General features: G+C 51.1%; 1 protein-coding gene across 2 annotated transcripts in view; it reads right to left on the bottom strand.

Moving 5' to 3' along the window:
- Positions 1 to 136: 136 nt before the first annotated feature.
- Positions 137 to 26,418, bottom strand: part of LOC108555023 (homeobox protein prospero) — a 54,151-nt gene continuing 27,869 nt past the window's right edge. For both annotated transcript variants that reach the window (XM_017910499.1, XM_017910508.1), the window contains exons 4-5: positions 2,067 to 2,211; positions 137 to 562 (exon numbers count right to left, since the gene is read on the bottom strand). In XM_017910499.1, the coding sequence (XP_017765988.1) occupies positions 383 to 562; positions 2,067 to 2,211 (325 nt within the window). In that variant the 3' untranslated portion in view covers positions 137 to 382. The remainder of the gene's footprint in view (positions 563 to 2,066; positions 2,212 to 26,418) is intronic.

Here is a 26,418-nt window from a genome sequence, read left to right as displayed (position 1 = left end):
TCCTGCTGACGATCGATGCCTCCGTACGTCGCGTGTTACGTTCGTTAGTCCGTTCTTCCTGAACGCCGTGTCTCTGTGCAATCTCTCCCTAACTCTCTTTCAACTCTCTCAGTTCTCTCTCTCTCCCCCTCTCTCTCTCTCTCTCTCTCTCTCTCCCCCTCTCACGTTCTCTCTCACGCTCGTTCTGCGATATGTTAGTTTAAGGATACCTGAACGCGCTTTACGCGAAGGACGTGTACCTCCTCTGGCGGATGCGATCCTTCTTCGCTGACCGTTCCTTCATTCGCTATCGTTAATTTTTGGTTTCTTGGTATTACCGGGAGCCGACGAGCGCTGATGAGCCCGCGCACCACGAAGAGCAAGAGCCACGCGACCTCCTGATTTAACCGAGCTGCTGCAGGAAGTTCGGGGTCTTGAAGTACTCCGGCACCGGGTCGTCCAGCCTCGAGATCACTTTGTAGATGGACTTCTTCCAGCTCTGCTCGTTGTCCTTGCCGCCCTGAATCGCCTTGAAGAATTCTTTTAGCGTTTGCTCGACGACGTATCTGAAGTTGCTCGGCACCTGCAAAATTCCAACCCAGTCGTCAATCCCTCCATCCGTCTTCTACCCGTTTCCGTCCAAATTCCATATCTATCCGTTCTTTCTCTCCCTGTTACTCCTATCCTATCGGACACGGCTAATTTCACCCCCGACACCTCGAAACGCGCGGCTGATCGAAACACAAAGGACGAATGGGAAGTCGGTTCGTGGCGAGCGTTCGGCTCGACATCGCGAGCGGCGGGGGCTATCGCGAACCCGTTCAAGGGGGCGATGGGAGAGGAAGAAGAAAAAAATGCCGCGACGACGAGGAAGATAATTTCTCCGCGCTCATTACGGTTCACCGAAGGAGCCGCGTATCCGAAGAATTAAAGCGATGTTACGCGCGTATCGCTTAACGAGCGGGTAGGTCCTGGCTGAGCCGGGGCTAAGAGTTTCCACTTATAATTAGTACGTTTGGGTTATTAACGAACACGAGTAATTAATTACGCGTCAAGCGGGCGGCGATTGTGGCCGGGGCAGGAAGAATGGGGCCTGCAGGTTTCAGCGGAGACTCGTTAAATAATATTAAATAGCTGCTTTACGCGCGCACACACGCCGGGCGTCGCGCGCTGCTGCAAATACAATCAACGGTCGTTACGCCGTGGCGAAAGTAAATTGCGCCCCACAATGGGGAAAAGTAGAGACGTACGAGTGATTTGCCAGGCAGCAGCGCGCGTTGTAACGCCGGATACAACGGTGGCACCGGTTTCGAATTCGTTTAAAAGCGTTCCGCGAGATGAGAAAGACCCCGGGGTAACGCGAGCGCGGTCATGGCCGACCGCCGAATAATTGCACGGTCGCGCGCTGCCATCCGGTTTAGCTAGAAGCGGCCCGACTGCCGCCAATTTTCTCGCTTCTATCGAAATTTCGACTCTGACAGCTCCATCCCGACGCCACGTCGCGAATTTCATTGGCGAATCATGGCGCGCGCAGCTGCTCCACGATCCCACTCGTGTCTTTGTGTTTCTAACCACGTTAAGAGGCGCGTGTTCCTGGGTCCAGGCTGTGCGCTGTCGATCGGTGAAGATGCGCGAGATTTTCTGTTCTTTCGTCAGGGATGGATCGGATACACCTGTCATACTCTGGAGTGACGTTAGGAGAGGAATTTCGTGTGATTTTCTGTGATGATTTTTGCCGAGTTTCTTCCAGGAGAGTCTTGCGAACAATTCGACAGATACGGTCACGTTTCGTTTGGAAAATTTTGGTTACGGATTACACAATTGGTCGTGACAAATAAATTTCGCGAAGGTATATTTTTAATTCGTGCAATCCTGCTTTGAGTGATCTTGCATTTGCGCGATTAGTTGTTCCAGGTAGCTATCGCTGTTAGGTCCTCAGACCCCTGATTCGTGTCAATGTTTCGTTACTCCTTTAAGGATTTTGGTGATGTACACAGGATACGTTACAAATTACATGGCTGATGGATCCAGGGCAAGGTGCATTTTATGGTACTAAAAGATACTACGTAATTGCAAGATGTATTTACCTCAATGTGGTTATTTCTGTTGTAATGAAGGTTGAGAACTCGATAGATTTCCGAGTCACCTCCGACTCGAAGTTCGTCGACGTTCTTCATCCCTTCCGAAACAGCTTGCCTCGCGTATTTCTCCATTTGGATGTAATAGAACTCCCTGTAACAATAACAACAAATTAGATACCCGTATCATCTTCTCCGAGAACTTCGATCTCGCGTTCGACCAAGACTCTGCAATACGCAAAGGGTGGCATGGATATGAGACACGGTGTGCAATAAGCTCACGAAACTCGTCGAAATCTTACTTTATCCAGTTCCTAGGGAATAAAAAATCAGATGCTACTCAAAGTCGAATTCCCGAAGAAGCTTGACAGAAATTTATCCGCAAAATATTTGGCATGCAAGTGAAGAGAGGCGATTCTCAGTCGCCATTTAATCAGACTCTGAAGATCATTGTTAATCAATATCTCGAATTAAAAATTGCTCAACGACGCGTTAAGGAATATGGAGGATAAATAATTCCAAGTCTTACGATTAATTTGCGTTGCTTATTTTGAAAATATCGTGGCAGAAAGTCTTCGAATCACTGTTTCCGTAGCGAAAAGATAGCCGAGTGGAAAGGGTTAACTGGACGCGCAGTAAGCTCGCGGAAGCTTTTGAAAAGCGTGGAATCTGGCGGCGATCTAAGGCGACCTAGGGCAATCTACCTCGGCGAGGATACCAGGGAATCCTGAGGGCAGACTCGCAAAGCGCGAAACCCGCGCGGGAATGGTGAAAAATAATTTTCTCCTTGGCAAGTCGGCGCGCGCCATATGCTCGAGGTTGATTCTCGCGGAACGGAGAATGCTAATGCACTACCGATAATTAATTAAGGGTCGATACCGAAAGTGGTCTGACGCAAGCGGCAGAAGGTGAAGAAGGAAGAAGGGGAGAGAGAGTCGCAAAGAGGTGTGTACAACTCCTCGTCGGCTGGCAAGCGACGCGCTTCAAAGAGACTATTAAGAACGTGTTACACTGTATCGTCCAAGAAGACCTCGACACCCTCGCAGAGGCAACCGCCGACGTTTACAGACAAGCACGAGTGCCCGTGCGCGCGTACTTACAAGCGCCGCGGGATCGCGCGATACGCGCTTTTTTTCCTCTCCTTTCCTCGCGCAGAGGCAAAGGAAAAAATCGAGCCGCCGACGTCAAGTTTGCCGTTTACGTTCATTAATTAACGCAGTTAAACAAGCACAAGTCACTAATTGGCGGGTAATTTGTATAGTAATAGTGACCCGAGCCTTCGCGCGGAGAAATCCAGAAGGGGCGGCACCCAAGGGGTGGCCTCGCTTCGCTGGATCTCACCGAAAACTCGGGAAAGGAACGGTTACGACGCGTCGTGCCGACACAGAAGCGAATACACTTTGAACCGGGAACCGGCCCTTTGTGCGACGTCTTTGCGCGCGCGCGCCAGCGCCGACCAGCTTCAATACGGGCCCGCCGCTGATTAAGAAATTAATTATTTTTTCAACTCAACCAACCGCCGTCGGACTTAGTTTCTATGCCACCGTTTGCTGGCTCGTTCAGCGGCGCAAAAGGGTGAACGAAACTGTCGCGTGTTCGTAAGATGGCAACCGGTTACGACAAAGAGGAGCACACCCTTTCGCGTTTCACGTTTCGCGAATTTTCTCGCGGATCTCTCGCAGTCGCGTTTTTCACCACCGTGCAGGCTGATTATTCAGACGGAGTCTCGGGAAATTAACAGCGGGTGTTTACGATCAAAAATGTTTCAAAGGATCGCGTCGGTGTCTAAACATAGAGGGTTGATAGCGTAAATGTCAGGGTGAAGTGGGCAATATATTGCCGCTTGAAAATAGATTCGCGAGCTTTGGATTAAATCGGTGATTGAGAAGGTGTTTAGGGGTCTTCTGATAATTATACCGGTGTCGGTAGCAATCGTTTTTCTTTCTTCCAATTTCAAATGGATCGTTTAACGCTTTGGCTCCCAGGGTCAGAGGGGGCCACGATAAAATTTCCATTGTTCTTAGGCTGTATCACGATGAATTACCAAGCAATATGGCAAAGAAAGAAAATTGTGAGAGGAATCTTTAGTTGGACGACGTCACCCTGCATCGGGATCTATCTTTGCTTCGAGGAACCATCCAGCTTATAAATTTTTCTCAAAGCTAGGCTGAATGACGCAATGAGCCGCTGTCGTAGAGCCTATAAAAATCTTGTCAAAGGGTTCGAAGGGACACGCTTTTTGACAGTCCATCGTGTGCAGCACGCATCCCACAGTAAACCTCGAACCCCCGTTTATTTTATACCATCAAGAAATATAAGATATAACCACGAACAGAAATTCTTGTTGGATATTGTTAACCCTTCTTACCACAAAATGATGCAAATTATTCATATTTTCTATTCAAAGTCCCATTTACTTCCGTTGTTCGAATTTCCAAAAAATAATTATAACAAATAAAAATTTAAAAAATTCGTATCGCTAAACGCTGGTGACCACCATGATAGTTAACGTGTTAACGAGAATTTAATCATTTAGAGAGGTGAACGTAAGTTTCCTTTTGACAGTGTCTTGATTTCCACGCCATTTTGCAGGCGATTTAACATGACCTTGCATTATGCAAATTTCTTAGCTCGCCACGATACCAGTCGAAAATGTCAATACAATGGAACAATTCGATCAAAACTCTACGACTATACACCTTGAAAAGGGCTACAACAATCCAATAGGTTTTCATCCCTATTAGTACATACACGCGAAGACAAGTAATTCGCGATAATTATAATAATCTGCGATTTTAAATTCGATTATCGAAGAAACTCGATAAACCTAACTCATCACGAGCTTCCCAAGAGATCTTCCCTCGTAGACAAACCTGGGAGCAAATCTTATTACCCGTCACTTCGTAGCCATCGTCATTCAGCGAGATGAAACAATCGGGTCGTCGCGACAGATAAGAAAAAATATAAGAAGGACGACGTGGAAGAAGAAAGCGGTCCTCTCATTCTTGGGCACCACGAACGAACAAGTCGAGCGAGGAAACGTCGAGAATGACTTAACGCGACGTGCAAGGCAGAAAAAGAGAAGCAGAGAGAGAGAGAGAGAGAGAGAGAGAGAGAGAGAGAGAGAGAGAGAGAGAGAGAGAGTGGAAAGAGAAACGGGTAAGCAGAGTTTGCTACTTGCCCGGATATTTTTCCATTCTTTTCTCGATCTTTCTTTCCGGGGTCCCTATCCTCCTCACCCTTAAACGCACACAGAGAAGCGAGCCCCCGGTGGTGGAAGTATCCTAGAGTAGCAGGCCAGAATGGCAGCGAGAATGGCAGTCAGGTTGATCTTGCACTTTGGATCCCGAGGGGATGCAAAGAAGTACGGTTCAGCGGGAAAGCAACGAGTCGGTAGTGCTACTGCGGCTTGTATAACTCGAGGTCCCTGAATGCTCGACAATGCGAGGCAACCGGTTCAAACCTTCGGGTCTTGGTCTTCGCTCGGTGCCGCTGGGAGCAATTTTTAAGATTGCTTCCGCCTGGCGGACTCGCACGCGGCTCATGAAACAGAGAGGATCGACGAGCGTTTCCATATCCGACATCGTCGTTTCCGCTGCTCCAGCCGAACCGTGTCTAGAAATATTCCGTTAAGCGGCGTTTTCAACCCTCTGTGCCCGCTAAGCGGCTTCCCGTTTACCTCTCGGGGACCCATCCATCCCAGACCAAGAAGGTCTCCTCGTCCTTCTCTCCAAGACGACTCTCGATCGTCGCTACCCTAACCTAACCTAACCTAACCTAACTTAACCAGACCGTGGTAGCAGGTAGGTGTTCGCGATTGTGAGGAAAATTGGTCTTTTCGTGGTATATTTGTGCTCTCGACGTGGTCGCAACGTCGCGATGGCGAAGAACATTAACGACACCTCTCGAGCCAGGAACGCTAACGACGTGGATAAGGGGCCAGGTCGTAAGTAACCCGAGCCATCGATAAGACCAGCAGCTGCGCGAGCGGGATGACACTTCAGATAACGAACAAGAACACCAAGGATGGAGGAAACAAGATCGGCGAGGTAACACACTCTGGTATCGAACGCGTTCGAAGCAACGGAAGAAAACAATGGGATCTTTGGCGCGTCGCGTTCCGATCTATGGGTAGCGACCAGAAGAAAGGGCGAGTAGAGGAGTCAGGTGGCGGAGACGCGAGAGCCTCTTCTCATTCGATCACTCCAGATTGGCTCTCTCGCCAATTAAGACAATTTCGCGTGCTCTTATCAGCAGTCAGTCAGAGAAGGTTGTGCACACGAGAGAGGAGAATTGAAAGAGGAGTGTGTCTCTGCAGAATCGTGTCCCGCGCCCCTTCTCCTCCCCCTTCCGCGCCGCGTTCGCGTTCACTTTCTCCCTTCGCGGCCGCTCTCCCTTTCGCACGCTCTCACGTGTACGATCTCGTGCCCTCTCTCTCTCTCCATCTCGCGCTCCGTCTCTCTATTTCAACGTCTCCTTGAACCGTCACCACCGGCACCCACCCATCGGGGCCGAGCCACCCCCGACTTCAGCCTCTCCGGAGGTAACGTGTATGTGTCACCTGCGTCTATAATCCTTACTCAACCACCCATCAACCGCATTCAAGCTCGTCGGATCGCCGAGTATAGGTGGAATACGTACGGTAGGCAGACTGGGCTAGGTCTGGGCTGGGCTGGGCTGGGCTCGGCTGGGTTATGTACCTACGTAATACCGCATGGTAGATACGTATATATATCCGCGAAGTGCCTAATTAAAACAGACACCAGGAGACAGAGAGAAAACGGGACGAGAGACGAGGCTGGTCGCATAATAGGGTGTAAGGGCGCGAGGGAGACGGCACTAGTTCCGTAGTCGGTTTGACAAAAAGCCCGAGTGCTAGAATTGCCACTCTTCGACCACCAAGTGCAGAGGAGAAGAGCAACGGTGAGCGAGAAGAAAGGAAAAGGAGCGAGAGGGAGGAACCGCGAGGAACAGAGAGAGAGGGGGCGGCACCGGGAGGAAGATAGTGAGAGTAAGGGCTAGAGGGTGAGCCGCGGAGTCATTCATTATAGTATTGTATAATTAGGATAATAATAAGCTCTTCAGGGGCTTGGGTTTTCTTGCGCCCCGTTGCAACGGGGCGACGTCGAGAGAGAGAGAGAGAGAGAGAGAGAAGAAGCAGAGAAAGAGAGAGAGAGAGAGAGACAGAGATGGAAACGGAGACAGAGGAAAAGAGCGTGATCCTCCTGGAGGGTGCTGATTATTAGCATCTAATTACGAGCTGCCTTTGCCATCGAAAAGAGAGAGAGAGAGAGAGAGAGAGAGAGAGAGAGGGAGAGAGACAGTGGCTAGAAAGGAGGCGAAGATACGGGGTGTCTTCGAGGAGGGAATAATTAGCTCTCGCCGTCAACGGAAATCGTTACCTCGCGTTTTTCGTCATCCTTATATCACGCGAGAGCTATTCTCTAGGGGCAGAGAACCGCGTGGCTCTAGAAGTATCCTTCTTTCCCGCCATTTGTTCCTCCTTAAACCTCCCCCTCCGCCCTTCACCACCCTTTGTCGTACGACGTTTCAACGACGCCTAACCCTGTCCTCGTTTCGTTCAACTTCCTCTCCAGGTGTTATTAATTTCAAACATCTCCTTTCGTTCGAATCGTTCGAATCGTTGATTCGCGCCACGCGGAACGAAACGGTTCCGGGAGATTCGAGGAACAGATTGCTGATCCTTGCGCGCGCGCCGCCGTGGCAACGAGTACAAAGGGGAACGGGGTGTAACGCGACGACCATAAATTCGTCGATTCCTTTTTCGTCACGGTGGCGTGACATTGTGGCACAGGTGAAGCAACAATGCGACGCTTTAGAGGCGCCGCGTATTGAAGCGTTTAATGGCAATGATGGCTGTCGACGTGACGCCTCCTTCATACGTGATCTTCATCCTCGCGGGTTGCTGTTTCGACGCGTCGCTTTTGTAACGGGCTGCACGCCGTATAGGCGAGAGCACCAATTAAAAGGGGGAACATCAGCACTTGGCTGTTTTTCTTTTTTCCTTTTTTCAATTTCGCGCCACTCTCTAACCACTCGCTGGTCGGTTCGCGAAAAAACGCCACCGCCTGGCTCCTCGAATTCCAATCGCCAGCGTCGCGACCGGCACAGCCAGAGATCTCTTTGACTTCTGCTAGACTTTTCATCCTCGCCAAGACGTTTCGTCCTTCCCCGCCAGTCTCACCCCCCTTTCCGCCCCTTTCTTTCTCCTCTACCTCCTCTTTCCCCGCGTCTTTCCGCCGCGGTTCGGAACGAGGAATGCAAGGGTGTCGCGGGATGACTTTCTTGCCGCTGCTGCAAAGAAAACCTATTTGCATTCCGACTCGGCAAACAGGGGTGTAGAAAACAGGGGCGTGGAAAAGCGCGACTCGGAATCGGCCTCGCGTTGCTCCAGACTGCAAAGTGACTCAGGGCGTAACGACGACTCGCGCGCGTCTTCTCGCCTTACACTCACCCCCCTGCCCCGTCTCTATTCAAAGATCCTCAATCGTGCTTCTTAAGCCAGCCAGCCGGCTCCCTTTTAACGGTTATGCCAAGTCGGTCGACCTTCGACAATGCTGAACACCTCGGCTCCCCAAGACCGGGGCTGACCCTTAAAGTCTCTCTCAACCCCTCGCGCGGCTTTCTTGCCAGAACTTTCCCACGGACGACTCCCTCTCGGAAGGGGAGAAGACGCTTAAGGAACGGCCGACAATCTCCGCCAAGATTCGCAAAGTGTCGGCTGCGGGCTCGATCACCTTGGGACCTTTTTGTCCCCTCGTGAAACAGCTGTTCCTCCACCGGCAGCCAACAAACTTTCGCATCCTTTAAATCTATCCGACCCCGGCGGCTCCAGTCCAAGGTTCCACGCACCACCGGGGTCCACGGCTAACGATCCGACCAACGACTCGTTACCGGACTCGCCGATGCACACACGGCCGGTGACGAGAGACGACGGATATCGAAGTTAGACCCGTAGGATTCGATGACGCGGGATGATCCAGTTTACCAACGTATTCCTGACGCCGCGTACGACGCAAACGGTGAGGTTAGCCAGGTGAATAGCCTCCGGTGTAATTACAAGCCGGTTTAATTTCGTTGAAACGATTAAAATACTAGTTTCAGCTTTGACTAACGCAAACAAGCGGGGGTATTAAATTACCCGACGTTAGAGAGCTAGGTGAAACGTGGGCTTTTTTAAATATTTTGTAAACCGCGCCATCCGCATCATGAAAGGGACACCGTTAAATAAGAGAGATTTTTAAGGTTGCCTACTCACAGCGATCTTTAGGGCCCATCCTGGGACAAGCACCGCTTTCAGGCCACAAAGACGCTAAAAATTTCGTTCGCTTAATCTTCACCGGGGCCACCGCGCTACTTCGCGTCCTTCTAAACAGACCGCGCGTCTAAAAAGGGGCTCAAGTCCGGCCACGGTTCAGGTACGCTTAAGGGGTCTAGGGACATTAAATCGTGGCGCAAGGAAAGGAACAACATTAGCCCGGCGTTTCCTTATTACCGCAGTCAGACCTCCTTTCACCTTGTAATTATCATCGGGCAGAAACGGGTCCATTTACAGAATACCGGCGCGCGTTCAGCACAATTAACAGAGAAACATCACGGGCGAGGCTGAACCGGGGCATTCAGCTGCCATCAGCGGAGATAAATTCACGCGTAGCCGCTTTGTGAGGCGGCCGATGGCGTCACAGCGAGCTGGAAAAACCGCCTCGCGGCCGCGTAGACGAGAGGGTGCGGAAGAAGAAGCTCGCAAAGAATTCGAGAGGAACGTCGTGCCACGCGCTACTTTATCCTCACGGGTAACGGGCACGAGGCGTGAAAGTGCATATAACGAGAGAGCATTAAGCGTCTGCGCGCGCGCGTTCGGTTCGTAGGTCGCGTCTCGTCGTGTCTCCTCGTGTCTCGTCGCGTCGCGTCTCGTCTCGTCTCGTCTCGTCGCGTCGCGTCGCGTCTCGTCTCGTCTCGTCTCGTCGCGTCGCGTCGCGTCGCGTCGTGTCACGTCGGTTCGCGCGCGAGTGCAACCGAGCAGAGACCTTCCAGGGACGCGCGCTCTCTCTCTCTCTCGCTCTCTCGGTTAGATCGCGCATCCACACCGTGCGCGCGCGCGTATGTAAGTAGGTGTGCGTGGCTGCGTGGCTCATGAGCGCGGATGGATGGGTGAGTACACGCGTTTGCCCGTCAGGGCGTAAGCGTCCATTCAGAGGGCGCGTTCAAAAAGGTGTCGCGCAGGGTCTTGATGCTGCACCCTGTGCACCCTTCTTAATTAGTAATTAACACTTTAACGCCATCTGTACTCAGACTTGCAGCGGCAAGCGCGACGACGCTCATCGAGGCTGGATGCCGCTGGTCGTCCCAGGCCTCGGTGGTCGTTGTCGACGACGGCGCGACCGTCGCCCGGAAAATCAAGTAATTAAAATACAAGTTAACAAGTGATTACTTCATTCTGTTCCGTCACGGCCACTCAGCCAAGTATGATACGTTCCGTGGCTCCCGCGCGCTATTTCCGCGCGAGCTTAAGGGTCGCGCGAGCTCCGCGTCGACGATGTTTGTTGATTGCAACCGGCGAGGCGGTTTGTTGGGCTTACTGATGGGTGCCGCAGGGGGACGGGGTAATATCCGGGGCCGCCTTTCGGAAGGGGTGACGAGTCGTGGCTTCTGAACGATGAACTTTTTCCAACGGAACGTCCGAGGGCATCCGGGGGTGAACGGGTTCGCGAATTAGATCATTTTCTCGCGGGGATGCACACCTACGCGATTCAATTACCGGGGATCGTAATTACGGTTTCTTTCAGGCAAGTCGTAGGAAAATCTGAGAAACGCCACGAGCCGGGAAATTTTACTAGGGTACACGCGTACGGTGCGTCAATTGAAGACAGTTTAATTCGCGACCAAGTTTCTCGCGTTTCGCAATTCGTCGATAAGGGTATAGTCTATGTATTACCTGAGAGTACTCGTTAAATTGGTTATCGGATACGGTTAGCGATTAGATACTCGTTGCGCGACGTTCGTGACAAATTTTTTCGTGAAAGAGGTATACCAGGGAGCTAAGAAGAACGAGCACCTAACCTAGAAGTTTCACATTCACCAATTTGAGACGCGCGACGAGGAAAAGAAACGAGATCGAAGAAAGATACTCTACTCTGGTCTATGGTTCGTCGCAACTGACTTCTTTCGAACACCCTGCAGTAGATACAGTACCGTCTCGGAAACTGCTCACTACCTAACCCTATCAGTCTTTTCATCCGACTTTGGAACTCGTTATGGTCTTATCTATTTAAGATGCGTATACAAGCGCGTCCAAACCCCATATCCATCTCACTTGCATTAATATAAGAAAAGAGATACGCGAAACTTGTGAAAAGAACTACCCCCCCTTCTTCGAAAAAAGAAGAAATTTCTTCCTTCACCGAATTCCAAGACATACCCACGTGTTCGCCAGGAAATGAAACGAATTATAACAAATTTTATCGATCGTTAAGAAGAAGCATTTATGTCCATAACCTCAAACTATCTCGAAAACGAAAGTGCATAAGTGACATAAGAAGACGTTGAAATTTATTTTGAAATTTTGCCTAATCCCACGGCTAGTTGAACGAAATTCGTTGTCGTAAGAAAGATCGGAGAATACAACGATCGGCAGAATTATTAACGCGCAGACAGTGGTTTCCGAAAAGTTACATCGAGGCTACGAAAACAGTCGTCCCCTTGGTCATCCCCTCGATGGGGGATACGCATACGTGTGCCCGCGTGCCCCGTCGGCCCGGCTGCTAAGCCACCTTTTTTCGACGAGCAAGTTTCCTAAGCTTGCGAGACAATCGTTGGGCGATCGCGCAGCAGATGTGCCCCCGACAATGAGCTTCTGGGCCCTCGCCCTTCATAAAAGAGGGAACTCGAGAAACGGTGGCACGAAAAGGCAGAAGGGCGAAGGGGGCCCGGTTCTGAACACGGGGGGGTTCTACGACACAGGGCACAGACTTAGCTAGGCGAAGGCTCCGCGTGCCGCACGCGCCGATCTTACAATGCACGCTCCTCGTGTGCCCCTTGCTTTTCGACTCCCCTTCCCTCGCCTTGCTCCTCTTTCTTTTTTTACATCTGGCTGCCTTAGAACCCCCTCGCTGCTCCCCTCGCTGATCCTCGCCCTTTCTCTCCCCGATAACTCGTTTTCATTCTCTTAGCAGTCGACGATGCCGGGGAGCATCGCGCGCAGACAGCTAGACGGACGGGATAACCTCGTGGCACACGACTAGCGCGCATCCAACGGGCCGAATTTATTATGCAAAGAGCATTAGAACGAGCGCGAGGAGCGGACGCGAGCCGGTGTCGCTCGCAATCGAAAGGCATTTGCATATTTTCCCGCAGACCCGTGTCCCGGTAACCGACAACGCGGCCATCCGTCTAGGCGTGCCTCGAATGCCTTTCAGAGACGGAATAGTCGAACGGAGAACGGTAAGTTTGCACGCGGCAGCACGGCGAGGCAAGAAAACAATCAAACGGAACGCGTTAGAGGGTATTAACCGGCGGGAATGCGAAGCAATTGTCCGGTCTGGACCCACGCGACTCGCCTCATTCAGGAAGTTGTTCCATGGCGGCCGCAATCGCGGTTCAACAAGCAGCCGCGCACCGACCCTGAAAAACGAGCATCGAGCCGGACGGTCGGGCAAGCCGAAAAACACGGACGGAAGGATCGCAGTCGGAGAAACGTAACCCGGTTTCTTGCAGCGCGGCCAACACCACCACCACCACCACCAGCACCACCACCACCACCACCGGGGTGTAGAGGCCTCCGCGTGGCGCGCGCGGGGTTTTTCGGCTTCTCCCTTAAGGGAAACCGGCGAACGAGCGATGCGGACGAGCGAGACGGAGAAAAAGAAAGCGGCTAGAGGGGGAGGGGGTGGCGATGGTGTAGGGCTGTGCGATACGTCGGAGCGGAGAGGGGTGGTTTTCAAAGCTACGAGGAGTAAGAGAGAGTGGAGGTTCTGGGGTCGGTGGGCGCACAGGCCGAAGCGGGCGAGGATCAGGGGCGAGGAGGAGGGTGAAAGGTTGGACGAGAGAGGGGGCGGGGGCAGCTGCTTTGAGCGGTTTCACTCTTCAATGGTCCCGGACTATCCCTCCTTCTGCTACCGTACTAAGCCCCCGTCCGCCTTCCACCCCTCCTCCTTCAGCCCCGCCGGCGTCCTCGTCCTCCTCGTCCTCGTCCTCCTCCACCTCCACCGGCTCCTATCGGCCGCGATTCGCGTCCTCGTCACACGTCGGCATCGGCCAAGCATTTTTTTATTCGATCGATTTTTCCCTGGCGGCCGAGCCGCCGCCGCCACCGATGCACCGGCCCCGCTGTTGCACTATGCATGTGCAGCCTCGCGTGCATAAGGTGCGAAAGCTGGACTAGACTATTTGGGTGTACGGTGTCCCAAAAAGACCGAGCTCTAACGTGCATGCACTTTCAGCCAGGCTGCCGCTGTTACCGCTGCTACTGGCTCTTGCCCGCCTGCAACGGCCGGGGTAGGGGATGTCAGACGCGGGGTCCACGCTGTCGATCACTTTGCTTTAAACCTATTCTTTGATTAAGGGATCGAGCCAATTTTTAATGCTTCAATTACCGGGTTCCGGTACGATGCATTCTCGAGCGTCTTACTTGACCGTGGAACACCGATCCATTCCGCTGGCAATTCGAGCCTCCGGGTCTTTGACCTTCTTTGGCTGCCTCTGCCACGAGCTCGTTCCACCGTTAATCGTCCGCTGTTCCCCGATTCGGTCTATCATTCCATGTAACTCCGCCATGCTTTGTGCCCCCCCCGTCGTACCGCGCGTTTACCGATACGCGTCTCGGCCATTCTCAAGTTCTCCTTCGATAAGCTCCGGAGTTCCCTGATGACGCCAACGTAACCGATTCTCTCTCGCCAATAGTCTCACGCTACGTCCAAACATGCGGGTGTCTACGTGTCGAACGAACCTCCCGATGCTATCCACGACGAGACGCGTTGCGAAACTTCAACCGAGTTCGACGCGCAACGGATTCGTCCTTCCGTTCTCCACCTGGTCCGACCACCCACCTACCATCCTGACCCCGTAGAAGAGATAGAACCGAGAAACGGTCTTCCCCGGTTGACCGGATTCCTAGATCGGCCTTGGATCGTCGAGTCGATAGAGACGGAATTGGAAGAAAGTCGCGGGTCATCGACACCCCGTTGCACGGAGGGCAGCGCAGGGGGTGAGGGTAGCCGCGACGTCGGTGACGATTTCTCTGGTATTCTAACCTTAAATTTTGCACATCTGTCCCGAAGCTCCGATGCCTGCTGGGACGACAATGAGGCAGTTAAGTCCTCGGTGCATCGGCTGAGTACACACGGCGTGTGGGCAGCGAGAGACGAAAAAGAGGGGAAAGAGGACAGGCGGAAGGGAGAGAAGGAGAGGAAATGAGAGAGCAGGACGAACCCCTGGCACACACGACGACGCAGGGGCAAGAGTAGAGCCACGGAGAGAGTCCGGGCGGCACACGGAAACACGTACACAAGCGACAGAAGCGTAGGAGAAGGGTTACCTAGGTTAGGGACTCGGAAAACATCCTTTGTCGAATACCCTACCGGGACCGCTTCAGCCGCCCAGCAACTCGTTCAACCCGCTCAAAAAAAATCAATAATTCTTTGTCGTCAAGTTTACCTCCTGTCATGCCACGCTAAACCACATTACGAGCACGGCCGCAGCTTGAAAGAGCCGTAACGCGGAACAGAAGCACGGGTCTAGGTCGCGTTTTTCAAGGGAGCCTCCGCGTTCCTGCCTGCTTCCTTATTTTCTCGCTCGGCCTCCCTCCGCTGCAGATTATGCTAATCTCGCTCGTCGACATTCCACGAATCTCTCTTACACTTGACTGCTGACCCGTCGACTTTTTCCTCTACTCGCGAACCGTCTCCGTAATTCCAGAACGTCTCTGACTGTTCCTTCATTGACGACGAGACATGTCCGTAAGATCGATACTGGATATGCGTTGTTTCGCTACGAAGATTATCGTCGGAGGAATCGAACGAATAGAACGAAACAGGGTGTAGCTAGGATAGGAAGGGGTCCCCCCGTTTCCTAGGTACGAGAAACCTTGAAAAACGCAGCCTAACCACCCCTGGTCCCCGGCACAGAGAGCGGCGAATGCATCGTGAGATCATCGCGTGATCCGATCTGCGAAGGACCGTTACGTGCACGGTGATGAAAGATGGCGACGCGTGACGCGGTGGGGCAGGGGGATGAAAAAGCAAGAGCTCTGGCAAGAGAGACGAAGGGAGACGGAGAACGCGTGAAAGGCTGCGAAAGAAAGAAGGAGATACGAGAGACTCTTTCAGGGGTGAGACTCATGGCAGTAGGGCAGTAGGTTAGCTAGGGGTGATAGGCACCCTCCCAGCATCTCTAGTGCACATAGACCGTTGGGTAACAGTAAATAGGATTTGCTAGACAACTGTCGACCACTGGGGATGGCACAAGCTACCGTAAATATTCCACCGGCTTAGGTTTATGGCTCTTAAACGGCACCGTTCCCGAACCGAGTTCGCGACGCTTTCGTTCCTTCCAATTAACGATCGTTTAACCCCCGAATATACGATTTCAGTTATGTACGTACCATAATCGAAAGCTGGCCTCGCGTCGAGCCGTTTCGTCCGAACACAGAGGAGAATAACACTGAACTGAGCAGGAAAACATCTGCGGAAATTAACCTCGAGTCTAGCCGAGCTGAGCCGAGTCGAACAATGTTTACATTCAGCTCTCGCTACGAATCACGCCTCTGTGTTTCCGATTCTACGTATTCTGAGAATTCTTCGAGTCGACCAGTGTTTGGAAGCGGAGAAAGGTTTCCGAGACGAAAAATTTCATTTCCAAAGTAATGAAAGTAAATTGGCTGTAATAACGTTAACACGTTGAGTGCATCGCCGATTTTGCTATACTTTCAGCTCAGCGAGTGAGCACTAGATGCCCAGTAGTGCTCGTATATGCCGAAGAGTATGAACGGAAGATTACTTTGTTCCACTTTGTCGTTTGGACTGTGAGAATGGTGCAGCCAATGCACAAATATACAAATTATAAACAGAAGATAATGGCAAAGAGGCGATCACCAGGAGACCATCAGTCAGAAGAAGCCACGGAAGCGTAAAGATTTACTTCAGCAGAGGGAATTTAGTTTTTGACAATATGTTAATTGTCATTGATAGTTTAACCCTTGACAATACCCATCTCACCGATGTCGACCAAACGAAGAGTCTACTGTCAGTCCCCAGGGACTGACGTAGCACTCAACGCGTTAGGATCAGAGTTTCTTAACGGGGACCACGTAATACTCCATAGTTTGGAATTTTCGAGTCTACGAAAAGAAATAGTAGAATCGGAAGAACCACGAATATGAGAGATCTTTGAACGATGTGAGGATAAGAAAAGGATGTTAGAGGAGATTCCGATATTCAAAAGGGAAGCATTTTGAATGAAGAAATATTGGGGTACCATGTTCTATCTTGAGACCAGGTACCTACTACCAGCCTTTCAGTGTCGGTTCTTGCCTTTTGAGATACACTGATATCCAAAGAGGCTGCGAGCACTATTAGACCTAACTAGCTTGATTCCAACATGGAAATCGAAGAACCACGTTTACTATGCACTTTATTCGAAGTTTCCCTTTCTGCAGATCATCGACTAATTAGCTGTCGCTCAACGTGTCAACGAAGAACCTCCTTCATTCAGTCTCGAAGGACATCGAAATGTTTAAAATAGCACTGCAGGGCGCATTTCTAGGAGATAATAGAAATGATAAAGTTCGATGCATGATTTCAAAGATACCTAATCCACCCTTGCGTCGCAAACTCGAATCCCAAAATCAATCTACGCGTTTCTTGCCGAGATGCAATTCGAACCAGAAACCCAGCGAGAACGCCTGGCCAGGTCTACGTGTACCTACGAAGTCAAAGAACGCGGCTTATCGGTGACCGAAAGCGGTGGAAACCTCCATGTTTCTTCGCAGACACGTCCGAGGTTGGTACTCCTTTAACGACACCGGCCTACTTGTCGCCCGTATGTCGTGTCGTAAGATAGTCGTGCTCGGCGTGCCTCGTTAGCCCGCATGCTTGCGGTGTGCTCAAGAGAATTGACTCCGGCATATGGGCGATTTACATACGACGCCAATAAGAGTCCCGTTCGGCGGCCATTGCCCAGGCTCCGCGGCCTCTGCGCCCGCTTCCAATGAGTTCTTTTGGAGGAGCGCCAAATTAAAGGTACATTAACAGGCTCGTCCAACCTTTCCCTCTTTCCTTCTCTTTTTCCACCATTTTTTCCCCCGATACGAGCTTCGCGTAGCCGCTTCTGACGTCTGGTCTCGCTAAGCCAGGTCATCAGAGGTACCTGAGGAGTAGGCGCGTCCCAGAGCTCAAACGTGGGATTTCTTTTTTTTTTTTCTTTTTCGATCGGGAATGCAGGAGAAACGAGAACCGGTCCCGGTGTCGTTCCCGATATAGATTACCCGATAAAACTGATCTCCGAGCATCTCTAAATTTATTGCGCGCTCTCGCGCGCCCTTTCTAGCGTCGAAAGGCACTCGATCGACGCCCGACTGCCGGATACGAACGAGAAAGTGCACCCTGGCTACCGACGAGGGAAGAGTAATATCCAGGGACGAACACTGTTTGATCTGGCTCGGAGCCACCGTGTAAAGGACAGATGCAATTTGCCTGATATCGTTTTACTGACAAAAATATCGAATGACGTGGCGCCGGGACCAGTGACACCGACCCTCTACCCCCGCGTCTTCGAGTGGACGACGGATATTATCGGTCGGGGCCGGTCGTTGTCGAATTTCCTACGAGTCCCTCGGCTCTCTTCGTCTCTCCTGCCTCTCCTCCAATTTTCAATCCGCGTTTTCTGTTTCCTTCGCCGCTCTCCTCTCTCCTTCCTCCCGTTTCCTTCCCCGTTTTATTTTTCCTTCCCTTTTTTTCGGCGTTTTTAAACTAGGCTTTTCATTTCATCTCTCATCCGGTTTCACCGGCCCCGGTTTATTTTACCTCCTAGCGCCGGTATCATCGAGTCATTCGCGTTCATTGATCTCTTTGTTCCGCATAAGGTTCATTGATTACCAGCCTTCATCGACGGGGTTCGTTGAATTTTGAACTAACCGCGTTGCTCTATTATTTTGCAATTCGCTCTTTTGATGTGCCGCTGGTCGTAGCGTTTTACATTATATCGATGATCCACGGCTTCTAACTTTCCGGCCAACTTTCCTATCCGCACCCGATCGCGGAATTGAACGGCTCGTGAAAACTCTGCCTCGATTCTTCCTGCGTGTGGACGTTGCCTCCGTTAGAATCATCGCTGTCTAGGCTACCGCGCTGTATTTACATAGCCCTGCCTCTTTCATCAGATTTTCCGAAACTGTATAAAAAAAATTTCATTTTTACCTCAACTATGGGATTCTTCTCTGCCAAACTTCAGGCATCGTCATTTCTTCAATCTAGGATTTAGAAATATTCCGAAAATTCGCGATTCAAAGTCTAAAATTCCTGTAATCGATGTTGATACCTGATTGGACTACTCTGACACTCGCATTCTTTACATCTGTGCATCAGGAAACTTTATTATACTCGGTTCAACATAATTTAGACAGCAAACACCACGTCACTACCAAAGCTCATATAGTACTAAAATTCACGATTCCACGAAATTCCACAAAATTTTTCAAAAGAATCGAAGCAAGCCTACACCCCTAGTACCCTAATCTCGCCGACCTCGGACCCCCATCGGAACCGAGGCAAGGCTCGTGGCCATTCATAGACTGGGATTGCAGAGCGAGATGAAAAGAAATTATCGTAGACACACGGGGTCGTTTTAAATTCAAAAGTTGTCAGGAGTGTTTAGCCAGGGCCGGGGGTGGCGAGTGGCGGGCCACGTTATTCCGGTGGACCGCGATGGAAAAAAGAAGGCGCGCGAAACTATGGCGGGCCGCGTGACGGCCGCTGGATCGCGGCCGGGTGGCGCGCATTGTTTCGCAATCGGTGGCGAAATTGCAGAAATTTCGAAGGGGGCACGCATCGGGGAAATAGCGTCGCTCGGTTATTGATTGCAGCATCACTTTCTCCGGCTCGCGTGTCGCGTTGCTCCGGCTAATGAGTCCCTCTCTCTCTTTCTCTCTCCCTCTCGCCTTTTTTCCTTCGCCCGTGCCACCCCCACGGTGCTTACCCTTTTTTCCCATTTCGAGGCTGGACACGCAGATGCGACCGATAGAAAATGGCGCGGATCGAAATGCATTTCGCCCCGGTCTCTGTACGTAGGCGTCAGAGACCCGGACGAGATTCGAAAACGGAGAGAGGGAGGAAAAGAGGGAGAAAGAGGGCGCTAGAGAGAGAGAGAGAGAGAGGAGAGAGAACGGGACGGATAGAGAAACACGAGCAGAGGGAATTGAAAGAGAGCGACAGAGAAGGGTGGCCGAGGGTGGCGAACAACGATCCTGGACGAGAGAGAAAGAGAGAAAGGGAGGAAGGGGAAGAGTGAGTGGCGGACGTAGAAGAGGTAGGGGGGAGGATGGGGGATGGGATTTCAAACGAAATCAATTCAGAGTCGCTGTCCAGTCGAACGTTACCCCCGCGAGTGCCGGGGTAAATGTTGGCCGAAACAGTAATTTTACGCTCGGTCCACGCCGATTTCGAATCCCGACTCGCTTTGCCGCGAACCGCCACAAGAGGCATCGAACCGATTCCCCGTGGGATTAGCGGGAAATTTAAAGTTGCACCGAACGAGCCGCGATCGCTTTACGCGCCGGGTCACGCGTGATCGTTTTTCCCACCCTCGCTCCCAGCTCCGCTCCCGATCCTCTCTCTATCTCCCGTCTTCGATAATTCATCGAAATTGCGGCAACTCGCGGGTGGCCGACGGCCAAGTCCCTCATCGAGTGTCCACGTTAGACGTTCTTCGCGCGCGCGCGTACGCGTCTTGGCATCGGCGAGGAAGAACTCGACGTGCCGCTTGCGGCAGCGAAGAGTGACAGGCGAAGGCGGGCCAAGGGGAAGAAGAGGTAGAAAATTAAGTCGGTGTTTATCCGAGTCGTAATAAAAGAAACCGCCGGAGAAAAGCCGTGGCGTAATAAATGGCAGAGGTATAAGTACTCGCACGAGCTAAGAGGTTTTATTAAAAAATACTTAAGTGCCGTTTTAGGAGCGGTGAATAAATGATGCGCCGCGAGATAGAGGTAGAAGAATGGACATGTAGAGCCGAGAGAAAGAGGGAAGCAGGAGGGCGGAGGGGGAGACTAATTCGAGGGTATAACGAAGTCGACGGTAATCCATGCACGGACAATTTCATTTCTGCCGTCGTGAACCCTCTTTCTATCCCGCACCCCCTTTTCCTCCGGCATCTCCTCCACCATCCACCACCTCCTCCTGCCTGCCCTCCTCCGCCCCTCTCGCTCTATCTGCCTCTCTGTCGGAGCCTGCGCGGTAACTTTTTTGATAAACTGTTTTCCGCGTTTTTCGCCGGTGGATGTAAATTAAATCCTCCATGGAGGCCGGAGGAGGCTTGCATCTCCCGGCTGCCCCCAGGATCCAACCACCCCCTCGTTCCCGGCTGCCGCCCCGAACACCGGCCCCCCGGCCGGTCCACCAGCCATCACGGCGGATACAAAGCCGATTAGGGCGGGATACCGGCTACATTATCATTTCGCGTTTTTCGTCCCGAGCCCAGAAAACGCGCGCGAGAGAGAGAGAGGAGAAGAGGGGAGAGAGAGAGAGAGAGAGAGTATCTCGGCGGCTGACGCGCTCGCGCGCGAGATCCTGCGCGCACCAGCGCACCAGAGGGTGGGCATAGACGGGTGCGCGCGTTTTTTCCCCGTGGAAAATCCTTCGAACGTGGATGGAAAATGACGCTCGATAGCTGGACCGCGTGACGCGACTGTCGAGACACGCGGGATAATGGATTACCCTACACGCGATTATGGAGCTCGAGCAAAGTTCCTGCGACTATGTACCCTGCTTGGTGCGTGCGTGCATCAGGATGGATCACGTCGTAGGACCATGCACGTTCGAGACGAGCATTTTTCGGCTAGTTGCGCGAAATTTCCAAAAGTTTCGGACAGCTGATGGTTGTTGGGTCTTCGAGACGGGATTAATGGATCGGTGATCGATGGGGTGTTCGGTAATGCGCTTCGTTCCGGGATTCCAAGCGGTGATATCGGGGGGTTTATGTCATTTCGCGTGGGTCACACGGAAATTGTTATTAGGGGATTTTCTTTAGCATTTTTCAACGTCTTTTTAATTAACCCTTTGCCGCATATACGCGTTCGGCGAAAACAACTGATAGGGCCCGGGGACTCACGTTAACGCTAGAACTACCGATTTTTAATGGTACTTAACTATACGTGCACAGATTATAGTAATTTCAGCGGTACGATGAATATGAGCGAATATATCGATTACAGTTCTTTCTTAATACGAGTTGATACCAATTTTATTCTTAAAGCAGGCGTATGTGCTCGGTGATTGCAGAAAGGAAAATTCTGGGACCAATCATTTTGACTGGGTTGGTAGCTCTAGTGTTAATAATGAAACAAGTTTATTTAAATAAAATATTATGGCCATTCGGAGGAAAATACTGGATTCTCGTGGATTAGAGAGACGAGTATAGACGGAGTCAGGTATATCGTTGCCTATATTTACTTCTGTGCTGGAGAACTGGGTTGACAATGAGTTAAAAGGCGACGACACCTCTAATTGTAGGACTTTTTGCTAATTTGTCTAATAAACAACAACTCCTTTTTAACGCTAGAACTACCGATCTTTAATGGGTATCTAACTATAACATGCACAGATTATAGTAATTTCAGCGGTACGATGAATATGAGCGAATATATCGATTACAGTTCTTTCTTAACCGTTTGAGTCCTAAGCAGCGCGATCGCGCTGTTCAGATTTTATGTCGAGAAAACCCAGCACATTTCGAGCGTTCTCGGCAGCTGACGGGCCTCACCACCGACTGTCGAAGCGCTATCACGCCACTTACATTTATCGCCATAATATAAACGAAGCGCTATCGCGCCGCTTGGGATTTCTTGACATAAAATAGAAGAAGCGCTATTGCGCTGCTTGGGTAGTCCCGTACTCACAGAAAGCACGGTCGCGCTGTTCAGGATTCTTCGATAGTGTTTTTTCAAAACCCTCTGGGATTCAAACGGTTAATACGAGTTTATACCAATTTTATTCTTAAAGCAAATGTAAGTGTTCGGTGATTGCAGAAAGGAAAATTCTGGGACCAGTCATTTTGACTAGGTTGGTAGTTCTGGTGTTGAACGCGTTGCTATGGCCGAGAAATACATATATGCGGCCGCTGTTGCGGTCCTAGGTCCCAAGTTAAATGGTGGACTGTTTTATGTCCTTATTATCAGCGTCGTTATGAACGAAAATTGCGTTTAAGCAGAAACGAGAGCTAGTTTTGAATGACTATAGCGGCTCGGCCCCACTCAAAACTGCTCCATCCGCAAAGGGTTAATCTGTTTTACCTTTTATCGAGCACAAATCACACGTTTGAAGCGATATTGACGGATTACGCGTGTTATTAATGTCAAGTACAAAGTATTTCGAGTTTATAGTATTTAAATTATTTCCTACGAAATACTCGAAATAAAATTAACGATCCGTATAAGTTATTACCATTACGTAGAAAATATCGGAAGCACGTTGCGTTAAAATTGTGATTCTCGGTCATTCGAGGTATTATTTCGTTATCGATGTCAAAACTGAAACGTGTCAAGTTCGGTGCATTAAAATCCACGCGAAAGGGACACTTGCATTATTCCCCTCAGTACCTTCGAAATAATTCCGTCTTTTTTACGATAAGATCGGTTAAAAAATATTCGAAAATCGGTGGAAAAGTAGAAGATGGTTAACTGCCAACGCGAATTGCCAGCAGAGCCCCCCGCCGACACTCTCGATAGCCACGAAAGCGCGATGGTTCGCGCGAACAGGGAGCAAATTAAGAATGATCAAAAGCGCGTGGAAAGTGGCCTTAGCACTTGCCTTAACGATCTCACGCTAGAATTAATTCGCTTAAAACGCATACACGGGTTCCGCTGGGGCCTCGGGTGGGGCGCGTTGGTCTTCGAGCCTTAGTTTCTAAAACTTCCTCTCCTCTAGCCGCGTCTGAAAAGCACGCGACCGCGGCTCCGCGGAAAACAATTACCGCCGGGGCGGCTGGCGGTATTTAAACGTCGGAGAGAAAGAAGAACGCGAAGGGGTTCAAGGAGTGGAATCAGTGTCGCGAGAAAACCGAGGCCGTCCCGTTAATGACTCCCCGTTAGTCTCGTCTTAAGGCAGGAAAAGAAGATATTCGTGTCAGTTGGCCTCTGTCGGCCGCAAACGAAACAAAAGGGATCGCAAAGGAGAACGATCAATATTTAGTTAGCTCGGGACGCGGTCAATATCGCATTTTAATACCGCCCTCGGCCGGTTCCCTCTAAACGGTAAGTACGCGTGTCGAGACCAGGCGACGAAGGCGATCGCGAAAGAGGTTCCGCGAGCGAGAGGAAAAACCGAAGGGAACGGGGGGCGAGCGAGGGTAAGAGGAGAGGGTGGAAAAAGAAGAAAAGAGAAAGGAAGCAAAAAGTAAGCACCGCATTCGGAAACGGCGCATTCATCGCGGACGATGAATTTTCTAGGTCTCCTTGCCTCGTGCAAGCTCGGCCGCTTGCTTGCACTTGCTAGCTAAGTAATGCATCGGCAAGTAGCGCAACCGGAGCAAAGCCGCCGAGAGGGAACTAGGCAGCGTGCCAAGTGTTTCCTTCGCGGATCGGCCAACTATTTCCGATATTTCTTAGGCAGAGAGGCTGATATTGTACGCTAGCCGGCAGATGTTTCGGCGTAATTTGCGCCCGGCAGGAATGCACTCGGCGAACAATAGGGATACGGATAACGAGCCCTCGGACCCGGCTCATACGGCCCGGACAATAAAATTCTTTTAGAGACGTCACCAGCATTTTTCTCGAGATATTAAATACCCGCGGAACCGCGCTGGCTTTACGTAATCAGGCCACCGTGCAATATCGCGTTCCATCGACCGCGAGGATCTAATCAATCGTTCCCGGATACCTCTTGCCGCCTTCCCATCCGCACGGGTTAATCTTGCGAACCGATTCGTAATTGCACCGCCGAGACGTAAACACCGCGGTCTTCCTTTCCATTTCGAATTATCCACACGCGAAGATCGCGATGGTCCCCGGGGTCACTCTTTACACCGTTCCACTTGATCCGGATCGTCGGATTTCCTCCATCTAGAATCGTCTCTTTAGTCTTATTCGCCGTTCTTATTATTCTGTCAGAAATTTATGCCTTTCGCCACTCGACAGAATTACAAATCCTAGCTAAATATCCTGATGTTTGAATTTTCTTACTTTAGGGAAAGGAACAATTCTTGACAGTCCTCTGACGTGACTCTTTAGGATCCACGAAATTATTAGGAACCCAGACGTTCTCGAACTCGAATCACCCTATCACGGAAGAAAGAGAACAAGGAAACTAAGAAACGCTGTCTTTCGTAACCCTTTGATAGTCATTTTTAAGTCACTTACAAGATCATCAGGAATGTCAACGTACCTCCTTTGTAAAACGATACCATTGAAATTCTGGAAAATCTACCTATTACAAAATGAAGATAATGCTTTACACAAGTAATCTTAGGACGCTATTTTTTCCAATAATCCACTCGACAGGATCAGAAATTTCGAGTAGATAAACTGATGTTTGAATTTTCTTACTTTGGAGAAAGAGGCAATTCTTGACAGTCCTCTGACTGTGACTCTCTAGGATGCACGAAATTATTAGGAACCCAGACGTTCTCGAACTCGTATCACCCTATCACGGAAGAAAGAGAACAAGGAAACTAAGAAACGCTGTCTTTTGTAACCCTTCGACAGTCACTTTTAAGAGTCACTCGTAAGATCATCAGCAATGGGGCACCTTTGTAAAACGATACCACTGAAATTCTGGGAGATCTGCTTATTGCAATGTAGAAGACAATGTCTGACATAAGTAACACTTGGATACTATTTTTTCGAATAACCCCCGAGACGAAAAGAAAATTTCTAGACGTTCTCAAGAATCTGCAGACAATCTCTGTACCCCGGGGAGAGCAAGCAGGGCTAAGAAGCAATGTCTGTTCTTACTTAGTCCTTTGGCGCGATTCTCGCAGAATCAGGGTCAACGAACCGTTCCGTTCGGCCAACAGGAAGAACCGGAAAGAAGACTCCCCGAGGGGGCATCGTTCGGGGGGGTGGTGGCAGGGTAAAGAATCTTTGGCAGGGAGTGTACCGTACTCACGCTGCAAGTAGCAGCTCATAGCGGCGGATTAGCCTTGCAGTGGCGATGCTTACATCCCCTATAAAGTCCCCTGGCATCACCCTCCGCCACCCCGTCACCCTCCCGCTCCTCCTCCTCCTTTTCTCTCCCCGCGCGGAGGCTCGCTCTCCCATCGAAACCCCGTCAGCCAACCCCCGCCTCCTTCGTTGTTCCTCCCGCGATAACCCTGCGGCCACCGCATTGTCTGCCGCCCAGCCAATACCCGTCGTGTTTCTCGTACTTGTGTTCATTATCAAAAAATTCGAAAAGGAACGATGCTACCACTGCCTACGCCGCCTCTGCTGCTGCCTCGCTGGCTGCCTGCTGCAACGCCAGCAGGAACCCCTTATGTTACGCCACTGACATTTCGCGAGGGTAGTAAGCTCGTTCGCTCTCTTCCTCGTCGCCGTGTCTGATCAGGACACTCCTATTCTTTCCGATACGTTCGCGGGGCGAATTGCGAATCGCGAATTGCGAATTGGCGAAGGTGTCGTCGCGTCTGGGGAACCAGCTTCCGAGCGTTCCGCGACGCGATCATCGATCCTCGGCGATCGACGGCGATCGTTTCGGACAGGAAGAGCTGGCAGACGGGCAAAGATCGAAGGAGACACCGGGTTAGAATAAAAATTCGCCATCGAACGGTAACGAACAAACGAATTCGCTTCGTTTCACCCTCGTTCAGCCATTTCAGGCATTTCTCTCGGGTTATCGGCATCCGAGCGCAGCAGGCAGAGAGGGCGCGGGAGAGAGGGAGGGCGCGAGAGGGGAGAAAGAAGGAGAGCTGGTTGCTTTCGCGTGGTATATAGCATTGGAGTTTCAAAGATGACTCCGGAGTCGTGTACCCGGCAACAAAGGGGTAATCCCTGCGGAAGCCGGGTCACGGGGCGCGGGAGGGTGGCTGTGGGTCGGCAGTGCGTGAAAACCGCGAAGAAAACCGAATAAGAAGAGAAATAACGTTAACCGGAAGTTTACGGCGCTTCGGGTAACTCGTTGCTAGTCTGACTTCCGGAGAGCAG

The sequence above is a fragment of the Eufriesea mexicana genome, unplaced genomic scaffold (assembly GCF_001483705.2).
Source record: "Eufriesea mexicana isolate 0111107269 unplaced genomic scaffold, ASM148370v2 scaffold474474824, whole genome shotgun sequence".
NCBI lineage: Eukaryota > Metazoa > Arthropoda > Insecta > Hymenoptera > Apidae > Eufriesea > Eufriesea mexicana.
This window is presented reverse-complemented; position numbering and strand designations above follow the sequence as displayed.